Below are 12,205 nucleotides of genomic sequence, written 5' to 3'. Positions count from 1 at the left end.
TTAAAAAAGTGATGAACCATGAAACGAGACAGAGACTCGACGTTAAATTGCACCAAAAACATTTTTTATTCTATAAAAGAAGAAGGAGGGGAGGAGGGAAATAATCACAACTGTACAGGGAGAAACTGACTTTTAAACACCATGAGTCACAGTATCAAAAAGCTCACGTTTTCCTCACTGATCTTTACACATTTGTTCTGTACAAATACAAAAAAGAAAAAACAAAAGAAAACAAAATATTATTAATAATTGTATTATTATAATGATAACTGCATTGCACTGAGTAAATATAGTACTGGCCCATAAGTTACTGCATTCAATAGAAAATACCTAAAAGACTGGTAGAGGAAATGATTGGTGGTGAGTCGAGGCACTCGCACACAGACGGACACGAGTCAGAGACGTCTCCCTCGGACATGAGGAGACGACTCTGCAAATGTCCCTGTTTTCAGATATTCCTGCTTTTACGCACAGATTCAGAAGAAAACAGAGGAAAACAAGCTTGCACCAAGTGGAACAGCGAAGACAACGGGATGGACATGCATCCGTCTCCCGGCAACGACTGAGATGATCCTCAGCGACGCACCGGAGGTTTTGGTGCGTTTGTGTCTTTGTGAATTATCAATTTGGCTCCTGACACGTGAGCCGTAGATTGAAAGATACTAGAAATAAATCCAGTGATGTTAAATACAGAATAATTGAATTTGTTGTCTTGAGTAATTCGACTCGTTTAGGACACAAGGTTCTGTTCAATTAGCTCCTGCAACACAATTCATTTTCTCATGTTGCATCTTTCAAAAGAAATTTGAAACATTTTCTGTCCAATAATCTGAGATAAATGAAAAAGTGACTTCATCTTAATACCAAATTAAAAGGTTATTTTGTTCCTGAATGTCAGAATTTCCAAGAGGAGAAAACACATTTGCGTATTTTAATTGTCCATATTTTATTTCCCAGGTCGCCAACGTATCGCACGACCACCACAAAGATAAAAATGTTGAAATAAAATATTGGCAAGCTTGTTTCCTGTTTCTTGTAAGAGGTTGAGTGTTTCGTAATTTTCACCCAAACTGATCTGCAAAGAGTCGACTCACTCGTCATGTACATTTTTTTAAAGAAACAACCAAAATAAATATATATATATATTTTTTTAGCCCTGTTTCAATTCAAAGTTTCTGTTTTATAAACGATTTTTTTGACCCAAACCAACAAAATCTGACATTTCATTGACTCTCTCATGACTTTGTGACATTTTTAAAATCAGGTGCAGTGCAGACAGATCAAAGTCTGTCATATTAAATCAAAGCCAAATTTCTCAGTGGAGGTTTTCTTTTCCCCTCAGATCATTAAATGTTAAAGGAACCCCACTTTCTCTCTCTCACACACACACACACACACACCAGACACACACACACACACACACACACACACACGGACATGCTCACCAACGTCACTAGAAGGAAAACAAGAGGGCTACTCTCCATGCAACACAAGTGTGCACAACACAAGTGGGACCATTTAATTTTTTTTTAAGAAACTACGAAACAAATGAATTATTAGATTTGAGAAATAAAAATGAACACATGATGAAAACACTTCATCAAACCAACAGAGGAAGAAGAAGAAGAAGAAGAAGAAGAAAAGATGTTTTCACATTGTCTAGTCAGTGTTAAAAATAGAAATTCACCCGTTACATTTACTCTGCACTTTCTGATTATATACATTTATGTACATGGATTTATCTTAATTATTTGTCCTTAATGTCTTTATCAACAGTTTACAAAAGAAAGGAAAATTGCAATCAAATGCATATACTCTTCTAGAAAGATGTGCTATGTGCTTAGTAACTATGTTTTTTTGTCTTTACGTCGAAGCAGAGGGGGACGTTAACGAAACGGGAACATTGCACTGCTCTGCACTGCAAAAACAAAATCCCTCTCGGCAAGAAAGTGAATTTAGTCGATTTTAAATAATAAACTTTCTCTTTAAAAAAAACGCAACTAATCTCATCTTTTTTTTCTACTATAATAACAATATTTAAAAATCTAAACCGGACCCAGTGACTTGCAGAGAGGGATTTGTTGTGGTTTTTTTGCAGCGTGCAGATCAAAGTACAATCCGCCCCGTTCAGGTCGTGCACTCAGCTCACAGGAAGCCTGCACGTCCACCTCACGTCACACCGACCGACGTCCGGCGTGCGACGCGCCGCTCTCGCTTACTAGCTTTTCACAGGTGCTTTCAGAGGCTGCTTCTGTTCAGGGAGTCGACAGCGCAGGCTTCTGCACATCCCGACCTCTGGGGTTAAAGGTTCTGCTCACAACCCGGCGGGTGAGGGCCGCCGCGGCGGCGGGAGCTCGACTGCTGAGCTCAGGACAGCGCTTGGAGCGAGGTCTGCGATAAGTTGCATAATCAAGTTCAGCCCAGATCAGGAGCTGGAGAAGAGCCCCCCTTAAGACATGGACACTGTGGGTTATAGCAGGGTCAGGGCGCGGGGGGGCGCGGGGGGGGAGTCAATTCAGTTCAACCGAGTTCAAACGTTTTGCTCTTTGTGTCGAGCTCAGGCTTCACGTCAGCGCTGCGAAGAGAGAAAGGGAGAATGCATGAAAACGAGATTCCGTGTTAGTCTATTAGTTCTTTGAGGCGTTAAATTTCGTCGCGATGGAAATGAACTGATTTGACAGAGAAGTGACCCCCCCCCCACACCTCCCTGGTAGAAATGCTAGTGAGGAGAGCGCTAAAGGTTCCCCGTGGTTTGAACCCCAGGCACTACGGACCCTGACAGCCCGACACAGTGCCAGGTTTCTCCCAGAACCGCTGACAGCCGACGGCCTGGCCACCGACTGGCGGCCATGTTGGCTCCACGTTTTTCTGATTTTGTAACAGTGCAAAGTTTTTCGACATTGTTTCAGGTAGCATCGACAAACCGCGACCACATTCCCCCCCGGAAGCTGAACTTTAAATCAACTCGCTCTCTGGAGGAACAGCGCCCCCTTCCTGATTTGTGCTGTGAGGGTCACGATGTAAAATACTGAGAAGAAGCTTCCCAGCAACTGACCTCGTTCACGTCTTGGTTTCAAAGGTCGGAGATTTACTCGCTGCTTAGCTACAAGTTCACGTAGACAACCACATGCGTCATGAACTGTGAGGTCACCGTGACCTTTAACCTTTGACCATCCAAATCCAATCAGTTAATCTGAGAGTCTAAGGGAACGTTTTTGCCAAATTTGAAAGGATTCTCTCGAGGCGTTCTTAAGATATTGCGTTCACAAGGTCAAAAAGGTCACAGTCATGTCATGGTCACACTGGAGGACACGTACTGCCCCCACACTGCCCCTACTGGTCATGTGTGTATTGCTTCTTGCTTTCTGAGGATGTGCTCGACTGACGCACCAAACAGACGCAGGAAACACGAAGCAGCCGCGATGTAGTAAACAGCGAGTATATCTCCGGCCAAACACCCAAAACAACACGTCTACACGCTGAAAACATCGAGGGGAAAACGAACACGTCTCCACGCTGCACGGATCAGCTCCTCGTGGACGAACGGCGTCGCCACGTCTCCGTGGGCGGAGCCTCACAGTTGATCTGTGGCCGAGTGTCGTCGTCTGTCACAGGTTCTGGTTTCGCCCTTATTCAGATTGACTTCGATTATTAAGGCTCGACGGGCAAGAGGTAAAAGAACAACAAGTGCCCGGAACACACACTTGTAAAAAATCTTAAATTCTGATTATGTGTTTGTCTCAAAACATGCACACGCACACAAAGACACACACACACTCACACACACACACACACGCACATAAACACAACACGCAAAAACACACACACACACACTCAGAAAAGCTCCCCTGTTCCCTGCGTGAGAGTTTTCTTTGTAATCTCAAACTATTTGTGTCTCCGGTCGTTTTCACGTCAGCAGAACACAACTAAAGAACCTTTTCTTTTTTAAAGGGGGCCTTTCTGTTAAGAGCCAAACCAACAACACAAGAAGAAATAAAACACAGAACTGAAGGCCTTATTTAAAACAAACACAACGACGCACAACAAAAAGCAAAAATACTGTTTTCGAAGGAGAATCAGGGGATGTGCGGGGAGGTGGGGGACACGCAAAAAGACAATAACTTGATTGATAACGATGAAAACAAATGAATCTTTATAAAGTTCACAGTCTTGTAGCTCCCTGTACCAGGGCATGGGGTCGGGGGGGGCAGTGTTTAATGTGACTTCAGCTACGTGCACACACACAGACGACGTTGGGAAGCGTCTTCATTCACAAAACTCGCCGCAGATTCCGAAATTTATGCAAAAAGCCGCGATGAACAAAGATATAATCCGACAGAGACTTTGTTGTTTTTAGAACTTTTTTCCAAACTCAAACCAGTGACTCAGGAACGACATCGGAAACCGTTTCCTCCAACGCGAGGACGTGTTACGGCTCCGAGGAGTCAGGGCGAACATGTTTGGTTCCGACTGAGGAAAGTGAAAACAGAATTGACTTTCAAGTATCAAAGGTCGGGTTCGAATTACACAAAAACTACGGAACAGATTTCATAATGTTCCAATTTGGCCTCGTTCCTTCAGTCACAGAGACAAAGGTGAAGCTCCTGAAGTTCCTAAACTCATCCTGGAAAAGGTTCTTGCGCGGGAAAAGTTTGATTTAGCTTCCAAAGATCCATAATATATGGATAAAATGTATAATTTTGACTTCTTCACACAACTTCCCAACTCTGGATATGTACACAATTAAAAAAATCTAACAGAAAAACAGAGCAGCTGAAGAGACATAAGACAATACACACGTGTCCTTCCTCCTCCTCCTCCTCCTCCTCCTCCTCCTCCTCTTCCTCCTCCTCCTCTGGATGGATGCACGTGATGGATGGATGAGCGTCCCTGCTGCTGGATGTCCTTCAGTCCATCCGTCTCTCTGTGACGAGGACGCGTGTCATGAGACAGGCGGCGTTGAGTGGTGGGGGTGCAGGGAGGGGATTGTTTCGGGGCGATCGGTGGACGGTGGATGAACAGACACATTCCTGATGTTCCTGCGATTTCAAGATGAAGAGGAGGAGGACGAAGAATGAACGGCGTCTTTTTTATATCCTAATGTCGGCAGAGGCGAGAAGGGGGGACACTGGTACAAGATGTGCTGTGAGGTGGGGGTGGTGGAGAGAGGGAAGTGTTTGGGGGGGGACGGGGGAGGTCAGAGTTCACATCATGACGTGGCGGCGGCGGTGCAGGGAGAGGTGGTCGGACCGCGAGAAGGAGCGGTCGCACTCGGTGCAGCGGAACGGTTTGATTCCTGTGTGCTTGCGGAAGTGCCGGGTCAGCTCGTCGGAGCGGGCGAAGCGCCAGGTGCAGCCCTCCCAGGTGCAGTGGTAGGGTTTCTCTCCTGGACGCAGGGGGGAGGAGACGAGGAGACGAGTTAGAGGAGAGGAGAGGAGGAGAGGAGGCAACAGAAAAGGAAAAGAGGAAACTCTCACAGAAGGAAATCCTGCTTCTTTTACTGATTTATTACATTTTCAAGAAACTCGTCTGAGGAAAATTAATCTTTCTGCCTCTTTTTCCTCTGGACGATTATTCAGTGTCAAATGATTCAATCCACTTCACGGAGCTTTAAACAATCAAATATCTTTCTTCTCATTTTCCACAAAATCATTTTGTCTTTTTATTTAAATTTTTGGGGGATAATGACTTTACTATATTAATTATCTGCCAAGAAGGTTTTTCACTTAATTTGATGGAACATGGGCCAGAAAAGGACCCATTACATTTTGTTGTGGATCGGGAATTTGTTTAAATCACTTTCTTGACACTTTCGTAAAATTTCTCAGAAAATAATTCATGGATCTTGATTTAAAACAATCTGGTACATTTAGAGGAGCGTGAGCGATTTGGTGCGGATCCAAATAACAAATCTAGATCCAGTAAATTTAAACAGCTGCTCTTTTGTTACTAGAAAATTCTCATTATGAGGAATAAACCTGAGGAATAAACTAATTTGAGAAATAATTACAATCACAATAACTGTTGAAATAATCGTTAAGTGTTCGATAAATAACGTTTGAGTTTTCACTTCTTTCTTGGACCTTACAACCTGTTTCCTGCTGATGCTTGTTGTGTTGTCTGTTGTTGTCTGTTGCTGTCTGTGTCTGTTCAGTCTCACCTGTGTGTATCCTCCTGTGAGCTTTGAGGTGGGAGCTCTTGGTGTAAACTTTTTTACAGCCTTCATAGTCACACATGTGGATTCGCCTTCTCTTGATGTCCGGCGAGTCTGGATCGACGGGTTCTAAGTCCATCACCGACCTGAGAGGAGGAGAGGACAGGAAACAGATCAGTGATCAGTGATCAATACTCTTTACACTTAATGTTTAATCCATGTTAATAAAATAGACCCCAACCGATAAAAACTGGCCGATAAGAGACTTTCACAGAAATCTCATTGCTAATCTGAAACTTTCTTTACATTTATGTTACATTTTAGGTTAAAAAATAATGTTCATTTCCTTAATTTAAGTTCTATATATATTTGGTTGAATTTATGTTTTGTATTTAAGGAGAAGCAGGTGAGATTAAGAGCTGATCCACCAGAGGACGACAGAGAGTCAGACTGTGAGTCAGCTGCACTTCAGCATTAATCTCTCTCTCTCTCTCTCTCTCTCTCTCTCTCTCTCTCTCTCTCTTCATCCTTTCATTTTTCATCTCCCTTCTCCTGGCGCAGAAAGAATCCGACCAACTCAACCCCTTCACTATGAAATAATCACGGTGCAAATAAAGTAAATATGAACAACAACAACAACAACAACAACAACAAAAACACGGCAGAGCTCTCCACCGTCGTTTCACAAGGAGGTGTGACGGCAAACTGCATTACGTAACCTTGTTTACACCCCAGTTCTGGGACAGCCCTGCCCAGCAACACACACACACACACACACACACACACACACACACACACACAATCCATCTTTCTCGCTCACACACACGCACGCAATATAAAACTCAAGTTACCTCTAACACACTTGTTTTCTTTGTTTCTATTAAGCATTCTCTCTATCCCTCCCTCTTTCTCTCTCTCTCTCTGACTGCCTCTATCTCCTGTCTCACACACACACACGTACGCACACACACACACGTACGCACACACACACATTAACCGCACCCAGAATTTCTGTTAAAGACAGGCAGCCGCGCCCATCGGGTGTGGCAGGAGGTCCATCCTGATCTTACTAATAAAACACACACACACACACACACACACACACACACACACACACACACACACACACACACACACACACACACACACACACACACACACACACACACACACACACACACACACACACACACTACTGAACTTCCCCGTCACATTATAGATATGAGATTTACTCTTCTATCCAGAGACACGGGGGAGTTATGGATCGGCCGGTCCAGGCATGTGTTCATGTTTGTGCATGTGAGCCCCTCCCTGTGGAACTGTTGGCCCATGATCATATCACCAGATTTCTCCAGATCAGCAGTGACGGTGGACACGTTAATATACGCTATATGAAGTCAAGTTATCGTTATTATTATATATTCAGCAGCACATTCACTGGAGCAGGTAATATCTGGCTGTTGAAACGAAGGGAGGGGTTATTGCGACATCTAGTGACAGCGAATATTAAAACCTTTAACTCTGCAGCCACGAGTCTTAGACGTTACTTTCAAATGTCCAAGCTTTCCTTGAGAGAACCAAATGTCCTACTTTATGAAGTGTCTACTGAGCATGCACAGACACACATCACAGACACACACATCCCACACACACACACACATGCACACACTTGTTTCCCTGCGCTCCAGCCTGGGCGTCTCCGGTGTGTTCTGCCGTACAGAGGGTTATATGAGGTTATATAAGTGTCCAGTCACGGCAGCGCTGCAGTAATGTAATTAGTCAGGAGACTGCAGGCGTTTCCCATAGACCCTCCTGTACATCCGCTCGCACTCTGCAGCTCCGCTCGTATCATAGAGCTTGCACTCAGACGGCATTGTGCACGGTTCATGGTATTTATTTCCTGTCAGGTTTCACAGATGTCTGATTTGACGTGGAGGTCGAGGGATTATTTTTAATTTGAGCCTTGCTGTGTTTGGCCTCCGGGGCGACAAGGCGGAGTCTTTACGCTACGTCCAGTTTTCCTCTAAACAACCAACAGTGGCCGTGTCCTCACAAAAACATTATTGTGAGGACACCGCAATAATGTTTATGCTCAACGTTAGATGCTTATACAGAAATGGACGGAGCCTTCTGTGCGTACTCGGATGAAATGGAGCGAACTGTATCACAACCTCCTCCGGCATCAAAACTCGCTCTGCACTGTCCTCTAGTGGATGAAAAGCTAACGTAAAGGACGCATAGAAGTAGTTAACCTCTGAATTAGGCGAATTGATACCACATCCCCCCCAAGAGCTAATGTTCGTTGGTAGATCTGAACAAAACCTCAAATAAAGCATTGCTCCACAGCACCTCTAGTGGCCAAAATCCCATCCTTAACACATCCCTGCTCCATCCACACGATCACCACAAGCAGGACAAGCGCACAGATCCCCAGATTTTAACAAATTAGGCTTTTCTTGTCATTTTCTACATACATGTTACAATTTTTATGCGTGTTTACTGTGGGAAAATGAGTTTTTCACAAAGTTTATGTCGTGAGTCCGTGTGGAGGATGGACTCACCCAGCGTCGAGGCTCTGGGCACTGAGGGAGGCCGACCCGGACTCTGTACCGCTCTCTGCATCGCTGTCACTCTGATACTCCACCGGAGACGTGGAACCTGGCTTAATGCGAACTGCGGAAAGGACAAGACGGAGGGATGAACGGGAACGGGAAGGGATTGAGGGAGGATGAAGGAGGGAGCGAGGCCAGAGATGAATCAGAAAAATGGAAGAGGCAGAAGTGAGAGAATAAAGGAGGGGAGGAGGGGTGGACACAGAGCAGAACAGCAGGGGGTTAATAACTTCTTAAAAGCGATGCCTGGATTCCAGCAACTTAACAAGACAAAGACGTGTTCTAAGTGGTGTTTGGTGTGTGTGTGTGTGTGTGTGTGTGTGTGTGTGTGTGTGTGTGTGTGTGTGTGTGTGTGTGTGTGTGTGTGTGTGTGTGTGTGTGTGTGTCTGTGTGTGTGTCTGTGTGTGTGTGTGTGGGTGTAGTTAGGTGTGGTCCGCTAGGCTCCAGAATTGATGGATCAAATTTGAGGCCAACCCCGACGCTGGCTCTCCCTGCGAGGACGCCATTGTTTCCACATCTTTCTCAACATCTCTAAACATGTTTTAACTTCTCGCCCGAAACACTTTTCTGTCTGATTCTCTCTTGTTGCAACAACCTCTCCCAGTGTCAAAGTGACGGGAAGACGACGTGGACAGATGTTAATGAGAAACATTTCTGCAGGACTCACACACGATGCTAATTGGCAATTAAGTGGAAGACAAATCTCCAGAGGGGCGAACGCAAGTCTCCGCCGGTTGTGCTCAAGTTTTGGCAAGCTGTTAAGAACACAGACTAGAGTCTCACCTCGAAACATCGACGTGTTTTAAATCGTGCTGAGATTGTAGTTTAGAAAAGCTGTTTGTCTGTAAACTACATTACGCAAAGACTCTAGAACCAAATTAATTGAACCTAGTTGTAAACGGTGGTGTAACGGGCAAAGGAAGAACTCCCCATAAACGGGCAGATCTAGAATTTTTTCCTAAATGGCGAGGCAACCGGAGGCGGAGCTATGTGCTCTGTGAATGCTCTTGTATTTGAAATGCTCCATTGTCAGTGTGTTTGTTTATGTATGATCAGAGAGAATCAAACCATGCATTGATAAACCAAGATCATTGGTTGTGCATTTACTCCTTTTAAATTATGTTATTACATTTTGTTTATATGTCTCTTTGGCTCGAGGACGGTAAACGATAAATGATCTGTATTTATTTAGCGCTGATGATGGTTTCTTGTCATTCAGTGCATCTATGGGCAGCAGTGTCTCCATGAGGGGCAATTTGGGGGTTCAGTATCTTGCCCAAGGACACTTGCAGATGGGGAAGACTGGGATGGAACCGCCAACCTACTGGCCACAGCAGACATTGGACTCCTCAGTCATATTTGTAGCCTCATTAGAAAACTCAAATGGATCAACTGGGGGTTGTTTGGACTCGGCAGAGGAAGGTGCTCCACTGAGGGACGTTCTACATGATGGGTTTGGTTCGGCCATTTTCAGACAAAGTGTAAAACCAGGGTGATGACACAGACGCATTAACTCGCATCAAAAGATAAGAGGATAGAGTTGATTAACTTTAATCGATCAAAGGAAACTATGAAACATGAGCTACTGAGTTAATGAATTGAGTTGTTTTTTTTGTCAATCTGGTCAAATAATCTGTACCAGGGTCGGAGACACGGCATTTATAGATGTAGTCTCTCTCTCTCTCTCTCTCTCTCTCCCCCCCCCACAATTTGACGTGAGGTCTCGCGGACGCTGCTTATCAGGGGCCGCGGTACAGAAGCGGAAAACATTACTCGGCTGCCTGCAGGAATGTGGCAGCCATACTGTTCAAAGTCCACCCAGCCTGAAGAGAGCGAGCAGGGGCGGGGTGGCTGGACGGGTGACGTGAGGAATTTTGGGTGGAGTATCCGCGTGTGTGTGTGTGTGTGTGTGTGTGTGTGTGTGTGTGTGCGCGTGGGGAGGGTCACAAACCAAAAGAAGTGTTCTTTGTCTCTGGAGACAATTAAGCCACCCCCCTCAGCCATTGCCTCTTTCAAAGGCGAAACGAGCCATCTCCTCTCCTCTCGACCCCTGCACCCTCTCCTCCTCATCCCTCCTCACCCCCGAATCTCACTCAGCTCCCCACCACACCCGTCCTCCACCTCCCCCAACCGCCTCCTGCTCCCTCATCTTCTCCTCTCGCCCTCTCTCACTCCTCTTGTCCGACTCACATCTTTAACCCCTGTTTTTCCGTTTGCTCTCCTCACCGACAGAAACAAAACTCGCGGCTGTGACACGCAGAGTTTCAGCACGAGCTTGAGGAACAAGCGTTTCCTTCTGAACCGCCAGAACGCGCTCGGCCCGTCTCACTAGATCAGATCACAATAGTTCAGGTGATGCTTGACTGGTTCCTGTGAGTAAACAATTACTGAGTAAACTCTGAGTAACTGTATCGAGGTAAAACTGTAAACATCCATGGGAGGTTCCAGAACGAGTTTCTCATTCAACGTCTTGACCTGTCTTGATCTGCCACTTCTGCAGTATTGGTCATAAATCCCACCTCCTCCTTGTTAGTGAATGGGACGTGGACCAAATTAAAAAGTCAAATTCTCAAGTACACGTTATATTTTCCTCAAAGATGGTTTCCGTCATTTGAGGTGGTTCTTATCACACTGATGCAGGTGTTCGTGTTTCTGATGAGTTTGATTATAATCAGTTATTTGATGAGATAAAAACGGGGGGGGGCAACATCATGATTGACAACTGAGGCTGACTCGTGATTGGTCGATTGCTTGTATTTGCATTAACTCAATACTGTGGCTCCACATAACGATCACTACTGTTCAGACTCTAATGCACCTTTATATTGATATTAGAGCTTCATCTTGTAGGGTTCGTGAGGAAGTGTAGACGCGTCGCAACTCTCCCAAACTCTTCCTCTTAAACGCCTCCTTTAATCTGCCCGTGGTTGAAACAATGGACATTAAAGTCTGCAGACTCGGCCCTGGTCGACCTTCCTGCAGTCACCGTGCCGACGGAAAGCAGCACAGCTAACAACATCTGCGACTTTGTGACATTTGAAAAAAAGAAATGAACATCTTGTTGTGGCCTTTTACTGTGAGCAGCCCGAGGCTCACCTGTAAAACAACGGTGCTGCGTTAATCACACCTGTCAGGTGGATGGAGACGTGCTCGCAGACGGATTTAAACAACATCTGGAATCTGAAATGACTCAAGATGATGTGTTCTCCTTCCCTGAAAGAGTAAATATAATTCTCTCAAGTAAAGAAAAGGTGAATTCTAACACAGTGCGACACAATAACCCGTGGCAGTGTTTGAACGTCACAGACCGTTGAGGTGTGAGAGGGTGAGAGAGTCTTCAGGCTTCCAGTCTGTGAGCTGCAGATTCTTGTGGAAGTTTCTCCCTGGTTTACATTCCTGAGCGGAGGCTGCGCTGCTCTGGATCACAGACCACAGAGAA

At 45.2% G+C, this 12,205-nt stretch overlaps 1 protein-coding gene across 5 annotated transcripts in view; it reads right to left on the bottom strand.

Annotated features, from left to right (window-relative positions):
• Positions 1-5,125: 5,125 nt before the first annotated feature.
• The window catches only part of klf8 (Kruppel-like factor 8), a 57,684-nt gene continuing 50,604 nt past the window's right edge, over positions 5,126-12,205 (bottom strand). For all 5 annotated transcript variants that reach the window (XM_035177833.2, XM_047343614.1, XM_047343616.1 and 2 more), the window contains 3 exons: positions 8,716-8,827; positions 6,161-6,300; positions 5,126-5,386 (listed from right to left, as the gene is read on the bottom strand). In XM_035177833.2, the coding sequence (XP_035033724.2) occupies positions 5,205-5,386; positions 6,161-6,300; positions 8,716-8,827 (434 nt within the window). In that variant the 3' untranslated portion in view covers positions 5,126-5,204. The remainder of the gene's footprint in view (positions 5,387-6,160; positions 6,301-8,715; positions 8,828-12,205) is intronic.

This window comes from Hippoglossus stenolepis, chromosome 15, assembly GCF_022539355.2.
Source record: "Hippoglossus stenolepis isolate QCI-W04-F060 chromosome 15, HSTE1.2, whole genome shotgun sequence".
In the NCBI taxonomy this organism is placed as follows: domain Eukaryota; kingdom Metazoa; phylum Chordata; class Actinopteri; order Pleuronectiformes; family Pleuronectidae; genus Hippoglossus; species Hippoglossus stenolepis.
Note: the sequence above shows the minus strand (reverse complement) of the source record. Positions and strands in the feature narration are given on the sequence as shown.